General features: G+C 42.6%; 4 protein-coding genes across 6 annotated transcripts; 3 read left to right on the top strand and 1 right to left on the bottom strand.

Annotated features, from left to right (window-relative positions):
• Positions 1 to 116: 116 nt before the first annotated feature.
• LOC117859818 (uncharacterized) lies at positions 117 to 2,984 on the bottom strand. The gene is made up of 3 exons (XM_034743002.2): positions 2,825 to 2,984; positions 2,469 to 2,559; positions 117 to 556 (listed from the first exon to the last, which is right to left on the bottom strand). Exons 1-3 carry the CDS (start codon positions 2,892 to 2,894, stop codon positions 418 to 420), a joined length of 300 nt encoding a protein of 99 aa, XP_034598893.2. The 5' UTR covers positions 2,895 to 2,984; the 3' UTR covers positions 117 to 417.
• Positions 2,985 to 5,422: 2,438 nt separating this feature from the next.
• LOC117861658 (DNA mismatch repair protein PMS1) lies at positions 5,423 to 11,753 on the top strand. Of its 3 annotated transcripts, none has more exons than XM_034745237.2 (12): positions 5,423 to 5,780; positions 5,896 to 6,219; positions 6,443 to 7,894; positions 8,302 to 8,552; positions 8,644 to 8,770; positions 9,075 to 9,143; positions 9,260 to 9,333; positions 9,511 to 9,576; positions 10,299 to 10,402; positions 10,486 to 10,667; positions 10,863 to 10,962; positions 11,380 to 11,753. In XM_034745237.2, exons 1-12 carry the CDS (start codon positions 5,532 to 5,534, stop codon positions 11,397 to 11,399), a joined length of 3,018 nt encoding a protein of 1,005 aa, XP_034601128.1. In that variant the 5' UTR covers positions 5,423 to 5,531; the 3' UTR covers positions 11,400 to 11,753. The 3 variants fall into 3 exon arrangements, with proteins under 3 accessions (XP_034601128.1, XP_034601121.1, XP_072149840.1); XM_034745230.2 differs by having other exon boundaries at positions 5,424 to 5,780; positions 11,371 to 11,753; XM_072293739.1 differs by lacking the exons at positions 10,299 to 10,402; positions 10,486 to 10,667; positions 10,863 to 10,962; positions 11,380 to 11,753 and having other exon boundaries at positions 5,424 to 5,780; positions 9,260 to 9,337.
• Positions 11,754 to 14,058: 2,305 nt separating this feature from the next.
• On the top strand, positions 14,059 to 18,644 carry LOC117859757 (armadillo repeat-containing protein LFR). Its single transcript, XM_034742944.2, has 8 exons — positions 14,059 to 14,374; positions 15,585 to 15,754; positions 16,439 to 16,572; positions 16,672 to 16,919; positions 17,492 to 17,597; positions 17,687 to 17,825; positions 17,959 to 18,086; positions 18,185 to 18,644. The coding sequence occupies exons 1-8, from the start codon at positions 14,191 to 14,193 to the stop codon at positions 18,444 to 18,446; spliced, it is 1,371 nt and encodes a 456-aa protein (XP_034598835.1). The 5' UTR covers positions 14,059 to 14,190; the 3' UTR covers positions 18,447 to 18,644.
• Positions 18,645 to 19,567: 923 nt separating this feature from the next.
• Positions 19,568 to 25,287, top strand: LOC117859768 (uncharacterized). The gene is made up of 9 exons (XM_034742954.2): positions 19,568 to 19,962; positions 20,072 to 20,299; positions 20,773 to 20,894; positions 21,641 to 21,701; positions 22,946 to 23,086; positions 23,703 to 23,810; positions 24,015 to 24,243; positions 24,584 to 24,832; positions 24,939 to 25,287. The coding sequence occupies exons 1-9, from the start codon at positions 19,840 to 19,842 to the stop codon at positions 25,019 to 25,021; spliced, it is 1,344 nt and encodes a 447-aa protein (XP_034598845.1). The 5' UTR covers positions 19,568 to 19,839; the 3' UTR covers positions 25,022 to 25,287.
• Positions 25,288 to 25,499: the final 212 nt, after the last annotated feature.

The raw sequence follows: 25,499 nt of genomic DNA, 5'->3' as shown, positions 1-25,499 counted from the left end.
TGTAATTTGCGAGTAGTACATATCCACAACTACAAATCATCGTTAAAAGCATCTCTGATTTGCGTTGCCAGCAGCATACAAGCACGCATGAACAAGAGACAGAGAACACAAAACAGTTCGGCAAAAACCAGGATCTCTCTCCTTTGCTTTTCTTTGGGGAAAAAAGATAAAAACATCCAAGGAAGGTTCACAATGTGATGTTGCATAATGCAACCTGAGGCTAAATTATGAAGGTGATATCACCATTACACCCTCTATGCCATTTCCCAGGAATGCCCTGGCAAGTACACTGTCATTTTGCATTAATAAGGGGGCAAAGAAGAACCATCCAGCATCCAGGGACATAGTTAATGAGCAGTTGAGCACCCAGAAATGAGCCCAAAATTAATCCGCTATGCAGGAATGAACATGGAGATCTTAATCTTTATGCGAGTGTGCCAGGTATTGGCTTGTGTACTTGTCCACCTTAGGCCCAGAAGAACCATATTTGTTATCATAGTACTCCACACATGCAGAACCAACCAATGCAGCAAGGGTTAGAGCCTGCGCATGCAACCTGCAAAAGTCAACAGTTTATGAGATGTTAGGATTGTGAGTTTTCAAATAATAGCATGATAGAATTGAATACAAGTGAAGTCATCTGGAATCTGTGTGTATTAAAACAGCTGCAATTTCTATATTCAGTAATACATGCAGTGGCTACAGTCTACGTGCAACAAAGGTTGCCAATCTAAGCAATTGTTATGAAATTGTCATGCACACAATCTAAGGTCGCCAATCTAAGATCAAATTGTCATGCACACTATCTTTTTAAAACCGCAGAACCCGTTATGAAATGAGCACTATGAGAAGTAACATCAGCGAAGCAGGTGCAATGAAGTACAACATGTACAAGCCATATATATGTGAATTAAAAAGAGCTCAGAGCCAGAGGCAAATAAATAGCAAAAGATGATACAGAATGAAAAGTTGAAAACAATCATCTTCGGTACATTTACATGCGATTGATTAGCAGTTGAATTTAACCTATCTTACAACATTGTTGACTACTGCAATATATGAGGTGAAGGTTGCACCAATTAACAGCCACAGCGAGAAGGTTCATCAAGGATTTTGTACAACACTATCCTTCAACATGAGAAAGATCAATGTACAAGTTCAATCCATAGTGGTTTTAAGGGTGTTTTTATGTTTATGCAGGTAGGCCCTAAAAACTTGCAAAAATTGGAACCATCAATTAAGTAGCATCTGTTTTCATCCCATTTTGGCAAAAAAAAAAAGGCAAGGAGTTTCCTATTATTGGCAGAATGCCAAAGGTATAGCAACAGTTCAGATATTTTATGTGCTGAACTAGGTAAACACGCCCAAATTTGGCAGTTAGGCTTGGACAGGCTTACAGAACATTCAGAAGAAATAAGCAAATTAGGACTTTGGAGGAGGGTGTGAAAACGCATTAAAAAGTTCAATCTAAAGTAGTTTGACAAGGGATTGGGTAATGCATCTGCGGATGTTCTTTTACTTTTAGGCTGGAGTGGACAGGTCATATAAGCCAATGCATAAAGGTGCAGGAAACAGAGAGAACTTGGTACTCTTACAACCTTATGAGCTTAAAGACTAAACTAGAGGCTGCCTAAATTACTCCTTACATCATGTAAGGACAAATACCAGTGTATATACCTAACAGATCATCAAGCACAGGTCTGCAATAACCAAGAAGCTACTAAACTTTAACTTTTCTTTTGAATGGTACGACTGCACGCTTAAAACAGGACTACAGGAGATAAGGTAACACTATCAGGCAGGCACCCAAACCAATTTGTGAAACCAAATCCATATAAATACACACTGTCATACAACCTTATAAACCAATGCTGTATATTTGAAAAGAATCAAGACCAACTATTTTCCTCCAGGCACAGCAAACCCACGGTATCCCTGCATTTGTGCTTGTGCCAAATGTCACCACCTACTTTATAACCACTACCAACAGTTAACAACGATTGAAACCAGAGACTTTTCTACAATCAAATCAAACTTCTTGCCAGACCACCGATCTTTACTTACAATCCTGATGCCAAGTCCATCCTACCTAACTGTGGCTGGAATCTTAGCAGTTATTGAGCAATGTTATACCTAATAAGCCAGCCTTACAGAAACTTCCAAAAAATCATATGAAGTCCGTGGAGATGTAGTCCTGTAGGTCTAGGAACATGTAAGTTGGTCGGGCTTTTTCATATTGCAGATTAGCTCTCAAACGGAGTTTCAGACGCAGACAAGAAAATCAACCATTTTTAATTGTAGTAGTTTTAAAAATATGAAATGTTCAAGACTAATTAAGTTATTGGATCTAAGAAAAGAATAAATCAATTGCGGTGTTCTTCTTTATGATAATACAAGACATGCTATCCTGTAGTTAAAAACGCGCAAAAAGTTAAAGGAGTGAAATAAAAATGAGAAAATAAACTAACCTTGCGTGGATGATCTTGACGCTAGGCTTCATATTGGGCCGCGACCAGTTGTAGGCGATCGAACTGCTGATCCCAGTGAGCCAGAGGCAACCTTTTCTCCAACCAAACATCGCAATAATCAGAAAACTTTGCAACCAGTAGGGGAAATAATCTAAAAAAACAACTTTCCCAAAAATACTCGGAAAACAGAAAAACTAGGTCATAATTTCGTGATAGACTCCCACAATCCAAATTGCGAAACTCCGCTAATAACGTCAGAAAGAAATTGTAGGGATTTGAGATACATCATAAACCAACGCCGAATAACTAGATCCGGGCGAAGAAAACGAATCCGCAGGAAAACTGACGAGGCGTACCTACGGCACGGAGCTTGTGCTCGACGACCCACTTCCTCATGGATTCCATCTTGCTCGGGCCCTCCGCCATTTGCTTCGCGTTCTCCTCTTCTTCTTTCCTTCGAATTTTCGCCTTCTGTCTTTTTCGAGTTCTTCCTCTCTCGTTCTGGTGGGGGAAAGTCTGTCCGGGTCTTGTTATATACCAGCATTGTTTGTGTTCAAGTCCTTGAAATATGTTGGAATTCGCTTAGTATCCACACTTGGCAGGATTCCTTTCACATGGTGCGTTTTTTATCAAATATTCGGAGACTAATTATGAGATTAAATATAAACTAATTATAAAATTAATTACACAGATGCAGACTAATTAGGAGGACTAATCTATTAAGCTAATTAATCTATCATTAACGCATGTTTACTGTAGCATCACATTGTCAAATCATGAACTAATTAGGCTTAATAGATTCGTCTCGCAAATTAGTCTCCATCCGTGCAGTTGGTTTTGTAATTAGTCTATATTTAATATTTCTAATTAGTATCTAAACATTTGATGTGATAGAAATTTTAGGAGGGACTAAAGAAACAAACACCCCCTGAAACCCACTTTTTTCTTGCGATCAAAGAAAGGAAGTGGTTGCAATTTTGTAGACGAAAAACCAGCCGTACCATATTCCTATGTTTAGCGCCTAGCGGTGCTCTTCATTATTTCGTATGAAAATGCATAAACAAAGGTCCATGCTATTATTTTCCCCCTTAACATGTATCTCTACTCGATCACTTTCGTATCCGACACAAATTGTAGCCTCATCCAATTATCCGTTACTGATTAAAAAAAAACTAATAAAGAAGCAAGAAGATCGTTATACGCTATCTCGTCAATGTTCTAATTCTTTCTCGCCAGCGTTCCGATCCACGAAACGCTTTTGCTATCACCTAACTTATGCGTGTATATAAGTGCACGCTTCTGTCTTTGGAAAGTGACCGAGGTGGAACGGGAGAGAGAAATTAGTAGATTACGGCCGTTGTAACCGGTACGTGGAACACATTGGAATTTAGAAAAAAGTAAAAACATGCTGGAGTTTTTATTTACCGTCCTCCATGGAATTAATTTCTTGATCCATGGCTGGATTGATGGGGTTGGGAAGCTCCGGCAGGAGAATAGAAAGGATGGGGAACGAGAGATGGAGACGACGCTGTGTCTTTTCCTCTCTGCTCGCCTGGGGGAGGAGAAACGGAGGGGAGTGAGAACATTTTTTGCGGTACGTGGGGCCCATACACTAATGCTACCACAGGAGGGATACAGCTACACAAATTCGGCAAATGGAAAGGTGTAAAACGAACAAAAGTATACAAATCCAATGCGAGAACCGCTCGTCTGGGCGGCGGCGGGGCAGTCAAACACCGGTCGCGGCCGACGAACCCGGGGGCCACCCGCACCTCCACGCAGGTGCATCCAACCAGCTCACGCGGGCTGAAACGCGCCGCGCGGCCCAGATGGGTGGCGCCGCGGCGAGGCGCCTCCTCGCTTCTTCGGAATCGTCACGTTTTCTTTTTCTTTTTAATTGAGTTGATGGTGACTCGGAACGGAGAACGCATGGTTCTGTTGCGGATTCGTCACGTTCTTTGGACGCAGTCGCGGCCAACTTGGGCTTGTGTTGTCCGGCTGCTTGCTTTGACCGGCCACCGGCGCGCCATAATCCGGTGGGCGGGAGGGTGGTTTTGGGGGTGACCTGGCCTGGTTATGGACAAAGCCGTGCTTAAGGGGGTGTTTGGAAGGGGTGCTAAACTTAGCACCCCACTTTTAGCACTTGAACTTCCAAACAGGGGTGCTAAAAGGTAAGTGCTAAAGTTTAGCACTCTTGTTTTCTTTAGCACACCCAAGGGGTGCTGAAAGGTGCTAATGGGTGCTAAAAGTGGTCCCCAAGTCCATTTTTTCCCTAGTTTCCCCCTCTCTCTCCTCTCCCCTTTTCCCCAAGCTAGTCATAAATGAGGGTAATGTAGTCATTTCTCACCCAAGGTGCTAAACTTTAGCACTGTATCCAAACAACCCCAAGTGCTAAATTTTAGCATAGTGAGTGCTAAAGTTTAGCACAAGGTTTCCAAACAGGGCCTAATTCTTGGTTGCGCGAGGTTGCAACATTTTCACTTGAGTCTGCGCTGGAGTTTTATTTTTTTTCCTAAGCGAATTCAGGTCAACCCGAACCTAACAATAATGCCCCAAAAGACCAAAACACTTTATGTGTATACACACAGATTATTAGCTATTGCCGGCTGTGTTTATTATGAAGCTGGCTCAGAAGTTTCAAAATGAATTTGTAGTTTCATCTCGGCAATTATAAAATCAAGTATGCAGGATAAGGTAGTATGATGAAGCATGGAGACAACAAGAAGCTCAGAGAAAATTATACCTGATCATAGGTAATATTTGGATTGGGTCATACAGAAAAATGGACCTAAATTTCTTTAGGAAAAAGAGAAAAGCATGGGCCTAAACTTCTTTTAACAAAAGGCCCATTTTTCTCGAGTTTCATTCTCTATCTGGGCCAAGCCCACAGAAGGCCCAACGCATATGCGTCTCGCCGCCGCCACTCGTGCTGCGACTGCGGCGAGCCTGCGAAATCAATCGCTTGCCGGTTGCATAGCCAGGAGCGCGGGTTCCAGAGGATTAGAGGAAGCAGAAGCCGGAAACCCCGCCCTCTCCACCGGGAGGCGTAGGGTTTAAGGAGGAATGGCTGGAGCTGGAGGAGGAGACGGGCGCGGCGGCTCCTCGCCGGCGATCAAGCCGATAAGCAAGGCGGTGGTGCACCGCATCTGCTCCGGCCAGGTCATCTTCGACCTCTCCTCCGCCGTCAAGGAGCTCGTCGAGAACAGCCTCGACGCCGGCGCCACCTCCGTCGAGGTCAGCCTCAAGGCCTACGGCGCGGAGTGGTTCAAGGTCGCCGACAACGGCTACGGCATCTCGCCCGCCAACTTCCAGGTGAGGCATCTGTCCCCAATACAAGGAGCCATCAGTTCCCCTTCCCCCCATTTCCCTGCTATTAGGCATTGCCACGAATTGCCCCTCGCTAATCATGCCGCGGCCACTTCAATAGGCGCTTGCTCTTAAGCACCACACCTCCAAGATATCAGATTTCTCCGACCTCGGATCCGTGGTCACCTTCGGATTCCGGGGTGAAGCGCTGAGCTCGCTCTGCGCGCTGGGGAAACTGACGGTTGAGACGAGGACCAAGGATGAGTCCGTTGGGACGCGTTTGGAGTTTGAGCACTCGGGCGTGGTGGCCAGCGAGAGGAAGACCGCACGGCAGGTTGGGACCACGGTGACAGTCGAGAAGTTGTTCTCCACCTTGCCGGTCAGGAGCAAGGAGTTTAACAGGAACATTCGGAAAGAGTATGGGAAAGTGATCTCCCTGCTGAATGTGAGTTGTCTGTTTCAGTTCCTAAGATTGCTTTGCTTTGCATGTTTTGTGTGTGGCTATCAAATGTTGAGGGTAACTGTTCCCCTTCAACAATTTATTGTCACACATCTCTACTTATTTCCTTCCTGTAGTAGGCATGTTCTGTTCAGATTATTGCTTAGGTTTTATTGTCTGATTGTCTATTTACCCTCTATTACTAATTGTTGCATCTTACTTGTGCTAGGCTTATGCCTTGATTGCCAAAGGGGTCAGATTACTTTGCACTAATACTGTTGGCAAAAATTCTAAAATGGTGGTGCTTAGAACTCAAGGCAGCAGTTCAATGAAAGACAATATCATTACCGTATTTGGTCTGAACACTTTCAAGTCTCTTGAGCCCTTCAGTGTTACCATCTCAGATGGCTGCCAAGTAGAAGGCTTTCTCTCAAAACCTGGACCTGGTACTGGTCGCAATTCAGGAGATAGACAATTCTTCTATGTGAACGGCAGACCTGTTGATATGCCAAAGGTCACAAAACTTGTCAATGAGCTGTACAGAAGCTCGAATGCCAAGCAATATCCTGTGGCTATCCTGGATTTCCGTATTCCAACCACATCCTATGATGTGAATGTCGCACCTGACAAGAGAAAGATTTTCTTCTCATCTGAGAGTATAATTCTGCGGTCTTTACGTGAAGCTGTTGAAAATCTGTATTCCCCTCAACAATGTAGTTTCTCAGTCAATCGTGTTGAAGATCCTGAAAAGGAAGACGATACTGTTACTGATGGGCATAGTGAAGACACAGATTTGATAGAAGTAGAGAATGTTTCATCTCCGGACAATAGTGATGACAAGGAAGAAACAGACAGCGAGGATCAGGTTTCACCAGAGAACAAGAAAAAGCCTTCTTCAGTGACAAAGGTAGCCATTGATGCCACATCTAGAGAAGTGAGCCCCTTGTCAAGAGGCACAGCCACTCAGGCTGATAGATCTGCCTGGCTTCCATCCTTCTCATATGAACAACCTAAAAGATTTCCTAAAGAAGGAAAAGGTTATGCACCGGGAGCAAATCATTTCAGAACAGGGCTTGCTGCAAAATCTACCCATTCACCTACTGTTCAATCTTCTCTTATGAACTATGTATCACTAAACAAGCGGAAGCACGAAGACGATTGTAATCTTATTTCTGAAGCTCCAGTGTTGAGAAGAGGGCCATGCTTAGAACAAGTGAGGAGAACAAGTTTGGAAGCAAATTTTATATTGCCAAACAAGCCGGACTATACAGATGATTGCAGTCTTATTTCTGAAGCTCCAGTGCTGAGAAGAGGGGCATGCTCAGAACAGGTGAGGAGAACAAGTTTGGAAGGAAACTTTGTTTCACCAAATAAGCAGAAGCACGAAGATAATTGCAATCTTATCTCTGAAACTCCAGTGTTGAGAAGTGGGGTAGGCTCAGAACAAGTGAGGAGAACAAGTTTAGATGCAAATCCACCAGCTGCATTAAGCTCAAGGACATCTAATATTCCTGAGTTCAATTTGCCTCTGGAAACAAACTCTTTAAAACAGCAATCCCCACGATCTTTTGTATCTGTGAGGGCAGATGTTTCACCACAGCATTCTGAACCGCCTAATACTGTGATCTGTGGTGCGAAAGTATTAAGTCCATGTGATGTTCTCACTCCAGAACCTGATGTGGTAAGCAAACTGTTTACAGTCAGATATGCAGCCCTTTCCATTATATTCTGGTGGAGATTGAACTGCTGCCAATACCTTAGCTCGTTTTGTCCATGTTCTTATGCTGCTTACTCACTTGTTATTCTTAACACTCCTGTTAAATGCTTTACCTGCTGCTCCTAAATCTAAGAGTTCATGATGGATTTCTATTTTCTATTTTATTTTCTTGCAAGATTACATTGTTCTAATTTGTGAATTATCAATCTAATTTTGGTATTTTTGCTATTAGTTTTAGTTTAAAACAATAGACATTGCTTCTGGAATAATTTCTTTCGTTAGCTACCTGTGGTTCAGTATGAGTTTAACTCAAACCGAAAAAAAGCTTTTGTTTCCATCACTCACGGGATTAACTGCTGGAATCCTTGCAGGAGGAACAGCATGATCGATGTCTTTCGATTTCTGGTGCTCCCAATAAACATTCAGAAGTGGAACATCTGAATACATTGAAGGATAGTCCTTTGCCTGATGCTCATGATTCTGATAATGATGCTGCAGTATATTCTGCATCTGTACAATATCCCATTGTGCAATTTACTGTTGCTGATCTTAGGAGAAGAAGAAAGAATGGTTTTATGACATCGCGTGCAAATAAAGCAAATTGTCTTGAGAAAGCTACAAGGTAACATTTTTGGTGTCATCACAAACAACTTATTATCATCCGGATTTGCATTACCATTTCCTGAATGAATAGTTTCACTTTCCTTATGTAGGTGCTATAAAGCTGCAACACTGGATATCTATGTACCCTCAGGTGATGAGGCAAAATCGAATTCGTTAGCTGCAGCTACCAATGAATTGGACAGGCTTTTCAGTAAAGATGATTTTGGACAAATGGAGGTGCTTGGCATAATTTATATTTTAATATTACGGCCCCTTTTTGTTAAGGTTCCGTGTGAAATTATACTATGAAGATATCCTGGACTGGAAGTGCTTTCTGTTATCTCAGTGATCCCCCCCCCCCCCCCCCCCCCTCTTCCCTTATTGAAGAATATTGCAACATTCTGGAAAGTAGGTTGCAAGAAAACTAGAAAGTGAATAAAGAGAACTTAACCTTTTTGCTTAGTTGCTTGATGCATATTCATTTTTTCAATTTAGGTGGCTGTATGCAATTTTTTTCAAGAACTAACTATTTTATCTCTAGGTTGTTGGGCAATTTAATCTTGGTTTTATCATTGGAAAGCTGGACCAGGATCTGTTTATTGTAGATCAGGTATCTTACATACGTTTTACTGTAATGCCGTGACACCATCGTAAACCCCTGGATATCTGAGTTGCAACTTGGAAGATACATCATGTATAGAGATTGAAGTTTGGTTTTTGTATCAGCATGCTGCTGATGAGAAGTACAACTTCGAGGGCCTTTCGCAATCAACAACTTTGAACATACAGCCTCTTCTCCAGTGAGTAAGCGAACCCATCGTTTTCACCTGCTATTTCTATACATTGAACTCGCTCAATAACTCTGTGATGTTTGAGTGTTTCAAAGTATGGATCCATAATTTGTAGCATTGTATTTATGTGTGCCATTTGCGATATACCTCTTTCTGTTGGGTATTTGTGATTATATTCAAATGCAGGCCACTGAGGCTTGATCTATCACCGGAGGAAGAAGTAATAGTTTCTATGAACATGAACACTATCAGGTATTCATTGTCTTACTACTTCAATTTGGCCATTCAATTCTAGGATAGAACGACTTAATGATGAATATGCATTTTTGATGCTGTAATATTCAGTTGCTTATGTGACCAGATGTTTGTTGCATCTAAACAATTAACATTTGCTTGCTCAAACAACACCCACTACTATTTTGTTTTGAACATACCCCCCCCCCCCCCCCCGACTTGAATTTTTGCACTGAATTTTTTGAAGAAAAATTATCATTGTCGGCGCCCCCTAACAAAGGAAAAAAAAACTCTGATGGCCATATTCACAGCTTGTGTTATCCATTTGTTATCTATACTTACTCTAGTGTTATCTATTTATTAAAAAAACAAATACATTGTATGTTCCACATTCCTGTTGCGAAAAAGTCTTGTACATCATGAAAAAATAAGCTATACCGACCTAGGTGGAACTAGGCAGCTTTTATAGCCTGCAAGTCATATGAATAACTCATGTAGTCACGCTCTTCATATATCAGTTCCTTGTGTTTTTTCCTTCCAAAAAGTTTTGCTCTCTATTTAATGTTGAAGATATCAATTATGCCTGATAAAATGTGCAATTATGCCAACGTGGTCTTGAATCATCAAGTTCTTTTCCTCTCTGGCACCAATTGATGAAACATGCCATGATGACAGCTCTTACTGATACTGAGCAAATTCGTGCTACCTCACCTGTTTTCTTCCATTTTCTCAACTTTCAGAACAAATGGCTTTGTTTTGGAAGAAGATTTGCATGCTTCCCCTGGTAACCATTATCTTTTGAAAGCGGTGCCTTTCAGCAAAAATATTACATTTGGTGTTCAAGGTATTATTTCTTATCATATGTCAGAAATTTTGGTTTCTTTTGCTCATGTCAAACATGGTCTTATTCTAATTTTCCTTGATTAGATGTAAAGGAGCTGATCTCCATGCTTGCTGATAGTCAAGGAGACTGTTCGATAATCAGTAGCTACAAGCTGGATAAAACTGATTCTGTTTGCCCTTCGAGGGTTCGTGCTATGTTGGCTTCAAGGGCTTGCCGAATGTCTATTATGATTGGCGATCCACTGACAAAAGCCGAGATGAGAAAGGTAATTACAAATTCAGTTAGATTCAGATGGAACTTCTAGGGTCTTTGGACGCCATTTCTGTCTTTGCAGAAGTATATGCAATGCCTTCCCCCATAGTGTCACTGCTCATTGAAAGATAGGCGTTCCTTTTTTAGACAAAGATAAGCATTCATTTAAAATACTCAGTAACATGCCCCTTTTACTTTTGTACTTCAGATACTTAAAAATCTAACAGGATTAAGGTCCCCATGGAACTGCCCACATGGGAGGCCAACGATGCGCCACCTAGTTGATCTGCGTGCTATAAAAAACAAAGGTGAGAGCTAATTCATCAGTTTACCTCTAGCACTTGAAAATTTTCTAGCTCCACTGTGATGCCAATTGGGGGCAGTCGGTACAATGTGGCTATGCGCACATATATGCTTGGTTGTGTTCTAGAAAATTCCGGACCAGATAGATATCAAAACACTAGCTTCCCATAACTGCAATTATTCATTTACTTGTACTGCCATACATATTATAAATTCATTTTAGACGGAACACTGAAACACTGCTGTTTTAATGGATGTTAGCTATTTAATCATCCAAAAGAATCGTTTCGTTTAGAATTTTTTTTTTCCCAAAGTGACGGTATGATAGTACACATTATCAGATAAAAGAAAGGCACGCTCTTAAAATCTCCTTTGACTAACTTATTTACAAATCTCTTTCCAATTTTCTGAAGTTTCTGCAGGGCCAGATGCGGGGCTTTGACGGTGACCCGGCAGATTTGTGGATTACGTTGGGCTAATGTTGTTTCTTCCATTTTCGCCACTCCCAAGTCCTAAACTCCTAAGTAATCGAAGAATGTCTCTAGCTCCGTGGCCTGGCTTGTAAATTATGACGTGCTTACGTGCACTGCTTGTAAATTGTGACGTATGCATATGTTCATGGCTCCAGGCCTGCACATGCAACTTCTCTGATAGAGCTAAAGTCGTTTTGAAAAACGTATGGATGAAATATGCCAAATGCACAATATGCCATGATTTCTCTCTTGTTTATAATTTGAGTTTTGTATTGATAAAAATATTAATGAGGAGAATTATATATTAGCCAATCATTATATTATTATATACTAATGATACCCTTGCTATATTTTTCTTTTTCCTTCTTACCCCTTCACTTATTATCCGATCCTTCTCTCTTTTTTTACACGCCTTTTTCTTTTTTGTTTTTCTCTCTTTTCTACCAGTCATTCGTTCCTCCTTGGACCTTATCTGTTCGGCGTTCCCTTCCTTCCCGTCTTTTCAACCTCCGCCGTTGATGCCCAGGCCTCCGGCGTCTCTGGTGCTGCTTGCTTCTGCTGGGCTGCTATTTGTTTCTGCTACGCCAGCAGCTGAGGTGTGGAGGGCAGGCCGCGTGCCAGCCGGGCCGGCAGACCACGCGCTCATGGCGGCCGCCACCGCTACTCCACTTTAGCCCCCGCGCAGGGATCGGATTTGCTGCCGCCTGCTGCTCCCCCGCCATGCTGCATCTCACTGCACTCCCACCGCCCCCGCCGTGCTGCATCTCCACCGCACTCCCGCCGCCGTCCTTCCTCGTCCCCGCTGCTGGCTGCTTGGTGATGTTCCCGCCTCCCACTGCTGGCTGCCCGGCGCCGTCCTCGCTCCGCCTGCAGGCCCTGCCCCTCCCGAGTATAGGGATGGCAAAAACAGGGAGGGAGCCGCGGGGAGCCACATTTTTGGGCTCCCGCGCCGCCGTGGAATGGCTCATCTCAGCGGGGACTTTGTGAAACATATGTGTTGAAAAAGACACCATGGATGGTTGAAACATGAAATTTTACAACATAAACAGTACGGGTGCATTTTTACTGTGAAAAGTACTCGAGAGTTGCTCATTGTTAAGGTTCCCCAACTTCCAATTTTAACACTATGCAAAAAGAAGATTCCCCATCACATCAAACTTGCGGTACATGCATGAAGTACTAAATGTAGACGAAATCAAAAACTAATTGCACAGTTTTGTTGTACTTTGCGAGATGAATCTTTTGAGCCTAATTAGTCAATATTTGGACAACAATTCACAAATACAAACGAAACGCTACAGTGTGCTACATTGCTATAACAGTGATTTTGTATCTTCAAAGTTAGGCAACTAAACAAGACCTAAGTGGAAAAGGCAGCTTGATAGATAGTTTTTGTTTCCTCACACATAAACACTTGTGTTTTATTTAGGCTTCAGATTTGAAGGACCACGTACACAATATCACCTCCGCGAAACAAGTAACTAACCAACAAACAGAAAGGAGTAATAGACATTTCAGGTCTACCTCTTCGTTCTGCTAGTAACACTATTTCGAATACAAACATTGCACATCAGCAAAACACTGGTCCTTGACAATTCAACTAGAGCACTACAAAAAAATTGAGACAATTAGATTTTCTAGGAATGTACCCGATATCTCAACTCATGTGACACCCTGCAGATATATCAAATTCACAATAACTGTTCTGTTGTCTCGTTGTTCTGCCAATAGAAACTGAAGAAATGTGATGTAACTTCAGTCTCATCACCTGAGCAACACATAAACCACACCGGAGCACAGCAAAAATGCTAGCATGGAAAGTTTGATTGCTCAAGTACAATGCTAAGTTTGATTGCTCCTGAAATTTTGCAATATAAACAGTACTAGTGGATGAAACATTGCAAACCGAACCCTAAAAATCGGACAAAACCGAACCCTAAACCCTAAATGGAACGAAATCCCAACCCAAATCCGCACAAATTAGCGAAGAAAGATGTCGGGCATGATGAACTCACTGGTTAGCCTCGCACACTTGTTCTCCTTGGCCTGAATAGCATCGGGGACCGAATCGCCTCGGGGTGGTCCGCTGGGGCCGTCGCGACGTCCATATCACGACTGGCCGGGCACGGGCAGCGTGCGCGCGGGCATGAGGAGACACCATGATCCTCCTCGTCGCTTGGCTCGCCAGCGCTGCCCTCTGCCGGCATCCTTCCCGCCGGCCGCGGCGTTCGCATCGCCACCGCAGGGGCGCGTCAGGTATTGGGTGAAAGCGTCAGGTACTAGGTGAAAGCGAGAGAAGGGAAGGGGCAAATGGACGGGAGGGTGGCGTGCGGGAGGAGGAGTGGGGGGAGAAATGTGAGTGAAGCGAGCTAAGCTATCGGATCTGGCGGACAGTGGATGGTGCGTCCGGACAGATGGGTAAGATATCGGACGCCCGCTCCGTAGCATTTCCGTTTGGTTAACTGTTCACAACGTTATGCTGTCAGAGACACGCTTAGTTTAAAACCTCGAAACTCAAACTATGTCTCGAAACTCAAACTATGTCGTGGGCTCTAGAGTCTTGACCCACCTGTCTAGCGCAAGAGAACGGCAAGTATCACTTGGCCGTGGGAGGCGTATACCGCTCAATCTCCACCGTCCGAGTAATCCCGCGGATCGCCTTGTCCGCTTCGACACGGTGCCCACCCCAATTCCGAGCTCCGAGCACGCGCCGTTCTCCGTCGCTCCGCCCTCGAAGCTCCGAGCTCCAAAACCCTAGCCATGCAGAAGCAGACGGGCAAGTCCGGCGGGAGCGGCGGCGGCACGCCGGCGAAGCGCGGCCGCCCCTTCGGGAGCACCACCGGCAGCGGAGCCGCGGCCGCAGCCGCGGCGGCGGCTGTCGGCGACCCGGGGGCGCCCGCCGCGCTGGTCGGGCCGTCCCTCCAAGTACTCTCGGCCCTCTCAGGTAACCCGCTCATTCGTCTCCTCTCCCAGTTCAACTCAGCTTATGTGCGACTCTGGGGCATGAGGGGGGAATAACTCGGGTGTTGGTCCTATGAATTTGGGGTCGATTTGTTGGACGAAAATTATGGGCGTTAGACTGTGAAATATGCCTCTTTTTACTGCCTCCTAAGATCTGTGTAATTACGTGCTTGACACTGACATAAGGGGTATAAATGAGGCCTTAGAGGTCCAAGTTTTTGCCATCGGAGTGCTCATTTTATGGAGACATTTTGGATTAGTTTGTTGCCCTTGGTTTGGTTATCTTCTGAAGCAAAAATGTTGCTGCAGAGTATTACGGGTATGCATATTTGTAGTGTTGATTGTCAAATAAATGTTGGGAGAAAAATAGTCATCATGGTTATATAACATTTGCAGCGCAGATGATTTAGCTTAACATTCTTGAAGCCATCGTGTTAAGTAACAGAGTTTACATACAATGGAAAAGGTTTGACATCACAAACAGACTCTTTATGAAAACCGTGTGATGCCATAGAACACTAACTAGCACGGTTTCTTTCAGACCTCTGCTGCACGTCTTGCTTAGACACATAATTCTGGCTTGGATGAGGCTATAGAGTTCTGGACAACTTTGAGGCTAACCTGAGTATCCAATTTAGACAGAGACTTTGTTTTTCAGTTCTTTGAAGGTCAAAGAAGTATCAAGAACCTGATGCTTGCCTCCTCTTCTTTTTTATTCTTGAAAATGTTTAGGGTAAACTGTAATACACCTCACTTCCAGTTTGGATTGTTGTCGCTGGTCAACTTAGTTGTAATTCTTCCTGTCACATGAATACCTAGTAGAATTGACTGCAAACCTTTCTATGTGATGATAAGAATTTGGGCTTAGAAATGTTCACGTATGTGCACATGTCCTTCCTTGAGAGTGCATATAACTACATAGGTTTATAAAGCGTGTACATGTCTTTTCATTTCCCAAGCTTGGAAACAGTTACTTTATACAGCTGACAAACAATGGCATGGCACAGTTATGCTTACCTTATTTTGTGTTCCTTCTCTCTATCATTTTACTCTTGTTTTGTCCTGTTCGTTAGAGGTGATGCCTCATGTTCTTTGTCATGAGCTTGAACTGCACAAGTAATCATTTTCTAATAACGGTTACCAGCATTGACCATTTGGCAGGACACTTATTTTTCTCTTTTGGCTTTTCTCAGATCAGAATAACAAAAGAATTGTCCTTGCATTGCAAAGTGGGTTGAAATCAGAGATACTGTGGGCACTGAATGCCCTTACAGTGCTCTCATTTAAGGAGAAGGATGACTTCCGACGTGATACAACACCTCTTGCTAAAGTTCCTGGGCTCTTAGATGCTCTTCTTCAAGTTGTATGTCCTGAATTCCCTTTTCATCTTTCTAGTTTGATTCATCTCTTACTAAATCATGCAATTTACATTTTATTTGAAATTGTATAGCAATTCTGATTCTGTCTGCTAATCAGTGCTAATTGTATTTGCATAAAAATGCATTTGAACTAGATTTAATCAAGCTAGCATTGCCCTTTAATATAAACACTGAAGGAAAGGGTAATGGTGTTTATGGGATCTGGCATCATTGTCCATATAGGTTTGTAGCCATAAAACAAAGGGAAAAAGTCGTCTAATTTTGGTTCCCCAATCCTTCTCTCCTTTTATATTTTATCCACATGTTGCCAAAGAAGCAAGGGTAAATCTGCCCAGAATTCTCTTTCCCATACCCCATAAGGGTGAACCCTTTTTTATTTCCAGAATCAGATAAAAACGGATGCAAACCATGTCCTAGGAGGATTTGTGGGTGGTTTTTGGTGATGTGGCAGTGGCATCATTAACTTTTGCCATGTGGCAGCGACGTCATCCATGTGGAAAATGAGAGGGAGTAGGTTAGACTCATCTCATCTAATTTATATGGTTCTTACACCAAATTAACTTCTAAAGTCTGCAAAGCAATGTACTGATGTGTCTGTCAATTTCCTCCAAAAGAAGCTACTCGTTTTGTTTATTGCATTGTGTCTTATGCTTTGATATCTCGTACAGATTGATGAATGGAGAGATATTGCAATGCCTAAGGACCATCTCAAACCACCCAGAGTAAGAACTTTGGGTGCCAACACAACGCTCTCGGGCTTTGGTCAAGAGAACATGGAAAAAGTCTACTCTGACACTGGCACGTATGTTGTTACTAATCTTACCAAGATCCTGATAGCGTATCTCAGTATCCATGGCTGTTGCTGCCTATTCTTATGTTCTTTTAATTGTACTAATTACAGTACCTCTAATGATCAATCAAAGACCGAGGAGTCCAGTGTCACGAAGAAGCGCTCTGCAAGCTTTTGGTTTGATGAGGATGGCTTGTTTAACAATGATGATGAAGGGAGGGCAGAAAGGCAGCAGTGCGCTATTGCAGTCTCCAATATAATCCGTAATTTCTCTTTTATGCCAGAAAATGAGACTATCATGGTTCAACATAGGCATTGCTTGGAGACTGTATTTCAGTGCTTAGAAGACCAGAATAGAGGTAAAGCTTGAAATATTGCCCTGTGTCTTGTCTTCAGTTACATGCATTTATCTTCTACTCTTTTTTGTGCAGTCCATCAATCTAGTATTCTTTTATTAGATTAAATGTGTCTATGTCAATATTAGTGTTTGGCTATTCAAGTTTGTAGTGTTTTACGTTTTGTCATTACCTGCATATGAAAACCCAGGGGTGGAGACATCCGCTTGACTTCGTCTTACGTATGTGTTTTGTGGGTGGGGATGGAGGGTGAGTGGCGAATGCTTTAGGGAGGTACTCACATGGCCTGCAAACACCTGGGTTCAAGCCTAGTGAACTGCTTCTCAACTAGAGGCTCTACCAACCAAGCTATCATTAGCTCTCCACAAACTCAACCCAAAAACTGACTATTTATATATTTGGTCTTACACTGCAAAATAAGGAAGTGAGAGCTTTTTTGTTTATGTGTATTGAATATCTGTTGTAACTTTAATGAGCTCCTGGGACTGTTTCATGTCATGGCAATTTAAATCCAGCTCTTTTTCCAACAGACTTAATGTGAACTAATGCTCTGCTGATTTGTTGTCATTGAGCAGAAGATGATGAACTCGTAACAAACATGCTGGAAACCCTTGTCAATTTAGCACCTGTGTTGGACTTGAGAATCTTCAGCTCATCGAAGCCATCATTCATTAAAATGACGTGAGACATAACTCTGAAGCTATATTATCCTCTCTCCTTTTATTTCCTATATTGAAGTTAACTCATTTGCTGCTTTTTTGCCAAGACAGTGAAAAAGGTGCAGTTCATGCCATAATGGGTATGCTTTCATCTTCAGTTAAGCCGTGGCACTGTGCTGCTGCTGAACTGATTGGGCGTCTGATAATAAATCCAGATAATGAGTCATTTCTTCTCCCTGTCATTCCACAGGTAAATACTGCTGTTTAGCTCACTGTTTCATTTGGTAATAGTTTGGTGTTATATTGTCTATGCTGCATTTGAATAAAGCTATCTGTTTCTCGGCTGTTTAGTTGTCATACTTACATCGTGCTGCTTGATACAGATATACAAACGGCTAGTTGACCTCTTGAGTATGCCAGCATATGATGCACAGGCTGCTGCTGTTAGCGCACTCTACAATGTAGCTGAAGTCAATATGGATTGCAGGCTAAAGCTTGCCAGTGAGCGATGGTAAACATCTGCTTCACACAATTAGAGAGAGCAAACTAATACAGGAAGTGGCATTAACAATCAGAATTTTTTTGTCATTTCAATGTGAATTGAACCAGGGCTGTCGACAGACTTCTAAAGATTGTGAAGACGCCGCATCCTGTGCCTGAGGTCTGCAGGAAGACGTCAATGATACTGGAGAGCCTCGTCTCCGAGCCTCAAAACAGGATGCACCTCCTTGTGCATGAGAACACTTTTGCTGAGATCCTGACGACAGAAGGGAAATACTCGGACACCTTTGCTCGGATCCTATATGAACTGACTGCAAGGCCAAGCAACAAGGGGACCTCGGGGCAAGCTATCTGGGGAAACATAAACTGATGAACACGCTGGCTTGTAGTTTGTTGTTGAAATCTAGATGTAGGTACTTCGTTGACCATGCGTTGAGTTCCTGACGGCATGTACCAATTTTAGCTGTATCTAGTTTGCAGTTTGGCACCCTGACGTAATCTGAATGTATGTGTACTTTTGGTGGGTTGCTGAAGCCTGCTTTGTTAGAACACATCATTTCCTTGCTTACCATTTGCTGGAATCAGATGCCTCGAATTGGTTTTGCAGTGCTGATAAGAGTATGGAGTACAGTGAGTCCCTAGGTGTGATCACTTGCTTTGTACTGAAGCTATTGGAGTGCTGGCCCTTTAAGCAATGGCAGAGTGGGCTATTTAGGCCATGAGCCCATAAACAATTGTGGAGAACAGGTTCTCTGGCGTTGCTGCATAGAACAGGTTCTTCTAGCGTTGCTGCATAGCTGGAGGCTGGAGAAGGTTTTGATTAGATTTGTGATCACTTGGTTCCATTGCTTCAGATGCTCAATGCAAATGGGCGAAAAATGCTTACAAGCTAGTTTAGACTATCGGTGATTCTCACAAGCCAGTAAGCCACAGTTCTAGAAATATTCCAGCTCTGAATGGAAGCCTTGAGCTTTAGCGACAACGTGATGCCTTCTGCTGTTTGCAGCGAAGTTGCTTGATCCCAAGCAAAAGGCAAAAAAGAAGTTAGGCACGGCAAGTTCGCAGCTTTTTTCACCCCGGATCACGCCTTTTAGGCTAGCCCCCATCCCTGCAAAAGTGCAAAGCCAGAAATGTTGCGGCTTTGTTGACATCTTTTCCAGCTAGAGATGATCGCCATGATCATATTTTCCTTGTTCTAACTGCTCATGGCCAAATATGCTGTTGTTTTCTCCCCAGTAAGATCAATGACTTTGACTTGATATGCAGGCTCAGACTTGCTAACTCGGGGATCCTCCAAGTTTACATAGGATTTTCAGAGTATTTCAGCCAGAATTTAACTTTTCTGCAAACAAAACTCAAGGACCTGACTTACAAAGTTCCTACACGTTATGTTCTTCTCTAGAAGCTTCACACTTCACGCAGCGTGGTTATCAGAGGAGTGGATGGTCAGAAGGAACACAGCACGTAGATAGATCTCCACAGAATTCCACTGCATTAATTAAACAAGTGAAAAAAAGGGGGCAAACGGCCTCCGGCTTTCTTCCTCCCTCCCTGCGTCCGCCATCGGCATCGCCCTCGCCCGGTCGCCCCCACCACCACACGTCCACCTCCAGCCTCTGCCTTCCCCGGGATCCGACGCCTTGGAAATTGGAATATCCCCGTCTCCCTCCTGCCCACCTCCCGCAATTTCTCCTCGCCCGTCGCCTCGCCCACCGAGCGGAGGCAGAGCCAGAGCGCACTCTCCCATCCCGGCGCATCCCCCAATGGCCGCCACCTTCCCGCTCCTGCTCCTGCTCCACCTCGTCCTGGCCCCTTGCGCCCGCGCCGCCGACGCCGTGGTGTCCAGGATTGCCTTCGGCTCCTGCGCCAACCAGAGCGCGCCCCAGGTGCGCGACGGAATGCTCACCCCGGCTGGCCGTGCTTGCTCGCTCACTTTGATGAATGATGAGATCATGAGATTGTGACGGAATTGTTTCGTTTGCGATTTTCCTGCAGCCCATTTGGGACGCCGTCGCGGGGTTCGACCCGCAGGTGTTCGTCTGGCTCGGGGACAACGTCTACGGCGACAACAAGCGCCCGTTCCGGGTGTTCGGGAAGGAGCGCACCGTGGGGCCCTGGAAGAACGTGCCGCGGTTCTACCCCTCCACCGAGGAGGAGCTGCGGAGGCGGTACCAGCTCGGCAGGGCGAAGCCCGGGTACGCCAGGCTCAGGGAGAAGGCTCAGGTCAGCTTCTCTTCCGGGTCGTTTCTAGTGTCTGCTCGCCGCATTGATTGTTGGTGCTAGTCCAGTCGTGGGGCTGCTCTTTTGAGTCGGCATCACAGTGACAAACAATCAAATGTTACTGTTTAAATTCCATTGACTGCACTCGTGGGCTGATTATCTTACGGCAGTGAATAATGCATTTCAGATAGAATCATACTACATCCATTCTCAAAAATATGACGTTTAGGACAAGCTAGCTAGTCCATTTTTTAACTGATAGCTTGTCGCCTTGTCCTAAACGTCATATATTTAGGAACGGATGGAGTATAATCGAATGTCCAACTATGGGCTAGGGTGGCACCAAATTGTAGTTGCCATAATATTTAGGACAGTCTAAAAATCTTCTGAACTTATGAAGAATCTTTGACACTGCTTCTTCCTGCTTCTAGAAGATATGAGAAACTGGTGTCACTATTGGAATTCATTAATTGCAGGTTATTGGAACATGGGATGACCATGATTATGGATTGAATGATGCAGGAAAGGAATTTAGTGGGAAAGTGTTTACTCAAAGGCTTATGTTAGATTTCTTGGATGAACCTGAAGACAGTAAGCGGTATGCACTTAGAAATACTGGAGTTGATCTTGAATTTCTTCATGTTTATCTTGTTATGCAGTTATTGTTCGCTAACCAATTTACATTCAGACTGAGCACTGGTAGTTTTTCAATAAAGCATGGAATTGTAACCTGCTTTACATACTTGTATGTCCACTAGCACTACTTCTATTTCTTCATTACAAAAAGCATCCTTCACAGAAAATATTGAATCTCATCATCACCACATTACTTGGGTAATTCATACTTAAAGCAATTATCTTATGACTAGGACCACAAAGTCTGATCTAACCATTATACAATCTTTGAGTCAATTGAGATACTTTTCTCGCTGTATTTCAACTCAAAATGGATCCTATCAACTTATAACGGCCTGATCCGCATTTACTAGATTTGGATTTGCCTCCGTCCTTTGTAGTTGTAGCACATATATATTCTTTCTGGTCATCTGTTAAACTGTTTCCATTTTTCATTTGTCTGTAGTTGCGTTCTTTGTTAGAAATTAAGGTAGTCTGGAATGTTATTGTTGTTGTTGCTCTCAATGTTATTTCCTTGTTGATTTATTGTCACAGTATGTCAAATCTTCTTCTATCCTTGGACCGTACATTTCTGTATAAGTTTTAGGATCTGCGTACATACAGCCAATACACCAACATATGCCTTAAAATACTCTATTATTTTCCCTTTTTTAGGGTCAGCAAGGGGAGAAATGTCCCCACCTGATAATTTAATACTTGTTTGTTCAGGAGGAAACAAGCTGGTGTTTATACCTCATACATGTTTGGCCCTGAAGGAAAAAGAGTGAAGGTAAAGTCGATGCTTGTAGTCTTATGTCATGTTCAATTTTTGCATGGTTTTTCTATTCGTGTTCAAATAGGATTATATCACAAATAATTGTATCAGTGATGCAGTGGTTCCTTCAATCTTTGATATATTCTCCTCTTTTTCATATGAACATGATAATATTAAAATTATTCCCAAAATGGAATATCTGGTTATCTGTAACTCTGTTTCAGCTTCATTGTTTGTTCCTTGAGTGCAAACTTATCTCAGTCATTGGTACTTTGTAGTTACTGATGTCCGAGTTTATAAGAAGTTAAGAACTTGCTACCCTGTGAATGTGAATCCAGGTTTTGGACATGTTTTCCAGTCATTACTTTGCTGCATTTTCAGATTTATGTGAAAACTAGATGCAGAAGTTTCTTGAAATATAGGGCATTGTACTTTTCTGGCAATTCTTTCTACCACGAATTTGATTGCAAGATAGTTATCAATTGTCCCAGTTCGCATATGATGGACAAAGAATTACTTCTTCTGATGTTCCCCTCCACTATGAAGATCAGGCAATCCATCCTATATTTATCTGATGAGGGTTGATCCTTATCACAATTTTTATGCTATATATTAAGTTGGCGATGTATCTTGTGAAACCAGCTAAATGTTGCAAATTCTGCGAAAACTAGATGTAGAAGTTTTCTAAGACTCTCAAGATAATATCAAATATAAGGGAAGTGTATGTTTGATAATGAATAGAAATGCAAAATTCAAGATGAAACTCAATTGCATTTGCAGGATGCAAAAAGACAGAATTCTTTTTTTAGACTAAAAAAATTCCTTGATGAACAGTGTGATGCACTGCTATACTGTGTTATCCCCTTTTGCATCTGGTAAATGCATTTTGAGTCTGTTGTTCAAATTTTAAAGTGATATAGAACATGCCTTCTCTTTTATGTGTAAACTCTGAGGACTTCATATCTGGCTTTTGTGGATATTTAGCATTTATACAATTTAAATTGTCATTTACCTTAATTAAGTCTAGTACACAGTTATCTACACATACTTTGCACCTTTTCATGTCCCGATCAATATAAAGCATCAGCCCAGCAGTCATTTTAAGTATCATAAAGTGCTATTGGCGGTAAAGCTAGTATAAGGTCTAAAATGGTCGTGCATCAGGGCTAAATAAAACATATGACTAGTGCTTTCCCCTTCTGTTGCCAATTAGTTTCATCGTCAATTTTGAATTAAAAGATAACCACACAGTATTGCAGGTAATCTTGTTGGATACCAGATATCACAGAGACCCACTTTTAAGTGATGGAACTATTCTAGGAGATCCTCAATGGCAGTGGCTGGAGAGGGAGCTTCATGGTCCTCAATCAGAGATCACCATCATCGGATCTTCTATCCAGGTAAACATATTAAAAGTAAATATTTTTTTAGGACTTGTAAAACTAAATCTAGCAAGGATAAAAAATGTTCAGATAGAAATCATAGACCACGAGTTTTCACATCCAAAGCTATTAAACTTCTCACTCCCATGGATCCCAGCTTTCTGGATGAACAGCTCAGTTGCCAACTAATGGGTTGCACAGAAGTTATGAAAAACTTTCACAAGTCCTGAAAGTTTTTGTGGTAGTGATAGTATAATAAATTCAGTTATTGCTTGGTTGGCCACTGTTTTTTCTCCCCAAATAAAACAGATGGTATATGTGATTGTTTTATGTGACAGAATTTCAATAATATGACATTTCACCTGGTGGCAGCTCTTTAGATGGACAGAGAGTATCCTACTGTTCCATTGCTCTCGCTTTTTATGTCTTAATGCTTCCACTATAATATGCAGTTTCTGGGTACCTCCAGGCTGGGTTTGGTTCTCTTCTACCATAAATTAAAAATGACAGGGTTCTCCACTTGTGGTCAAGAAAAAGTTACATATCGGATTGCATTTTTTTGGGATGCTATGCAGTGGAAATTTTCATCGGTATAACTATAGAGTAATTGCTTTATCCCCATGTGTCAATACAGGTAGTATCTAATCTTTCTGCCACAACTGGACCTTTGTTCTATGTGGAGTCCTGGGCACGCTTCCCAAGGGAGAGAGAGAGGCTGTTCAGATTGATTGACAGCAGTAAGGTTGGTCACTATTACTTTCTTGCGGGCAAGCTATTATATTATTATTCATGGTTTCAATCTTTCCAAAAGTAACAATCCTCCTTTAGCTGCGGCAAAGGAAAATGCAGTAGGTGCTGGCATATCTTTCTTCAATTAAACCTTTCGGTTCTTTTTACATGTTCATTACTCTTATGAAACATATGCTGATTGCATGACTATTTGCAGAGAAACGGAGTAATATTTATTAGTGGTGATGTTCATTTTGGAGAAATTGCTAGATTCGACTGTGGAGCTCAATATCCATTGTATGATGTTACTTCAAGTGGTCTTACCCAGTCCGTTGAGAATTCTGTGCCAGCAGTCTTTCAACCTATTATGAGACTTCTGGCAGTACTTACACCAACTACCATGCGAGTCTTTAGCCCTAAGTGCCGGTATAAATCATGCACTACAGGTATGACTCTTTCTTGGTCTCAACTGTAGAAGTATGAATCCACAATGTAGGATAGCTATAATGTTTTATTTTACTCAATTTCTTTCTCTATAAAAAAGAAAAGAACTGATACGGAGGTTTAAATTTATTTAAAGCCTCAAAAAGATACAGTTCATTTGTAGAATGTCATCATAAAGCATCTGAAGGGAATGCCAATATTTTTCAGTACCTAGGCTACCGTATTTCCCTCTTAATATAATGATGCGCAGCTCTTGTACACGTTCCAGAAAAAGATTAGGTTATTTCCTGCTGTGTTGAGATTTTGTTACATTGTTAAATCATTTGGTGTTGCATTTTTCAGGTCAACCAAATTTTGGAGCAATTGAAATTGATTGGAATGCTGTACCTCCGCGGATAAAACTTGAACTAAGAGATGTTGAGGGCCATTCTGTTCACAGTGTGGAGTTCCCTATATCTGAACTGCAGCCATCAGGTGCGCACGCAATCAAGAAACAAGAACATGCTTTTCAACGGCACTGTACTCTCGAAACAGAGCTTCCATGGCTAACACGACACCGGCTCGCTCTGCTGTTCTTTGGCACCATAGCTGGTATGCTACTCGCATCCATGCCAATTATTCCAACCATATGAATCTACATTGTAGTCTTATGGATCTTTTGCGATGTACCTTTGTATAATTTCTTTATTGTGTGCAGCTTTTATCATAGCCGTGGTGCTGCTAGCAGCCACTTGCTTGTATAGTATCACAAGGTGCAGTAAGAAAACCAAGAAAGAATAGTTGTGAGGTGTGCCGAGGATAAAATTTAGATTCTCGGTCCAACTACACTTGGAAGCTGAACTTCACACTGACCAGGAGCACTGCAGGCCCTGCCACGAGCCCGCAGGAAGCAAGATGACACCTCACTCCTGAGTATCAATCAGTACACCTCGCTGTGCAATTTACACAGCACAGATTGGATAGACATGTTAAGTTGTTAACTGACAAGTGATATACAACCTTGTACTGCCCCTCTCTATAGCTTAGCTTGCTGAATCTGTCTTCCATCTCGTGGCCTTCATGTCCTTGTTTTCCGAGAGTTCTCCTGGCTTCGCCGTGTCCCTTTTTCCTTACCGTGTACTCAAGTACACAACATGAGTGCGTGAGCTCAGAATCGCATATTCTAACGAAGTACTGCTCTCGCATCTGTTTTCCCAAATTCTTGCTCATGGTGCTTATCGTGCGTATTACATGAGGGTGTGACATATTGTTTCTAAAT

Source organism: Setaria viridis, chromosome 1 (genome assembly GCF_005286985.2).
Source record: "Setaria viridis chromosome 1, Setaria_viridis_v4.0, whole genome shotgun sequence".
In the NCBI taxonomy this organism is placed as follows: Eukaryota; Viridiplantae; Streptophyta; class Magnoliopsida; order Poales; family Poaceae; genus Setaria; species Setaria viridis.
Note: the sequence above shows the minus strand (reverse complement) of the source record. Positions and strands in the feature narration are given on the sequence as shown.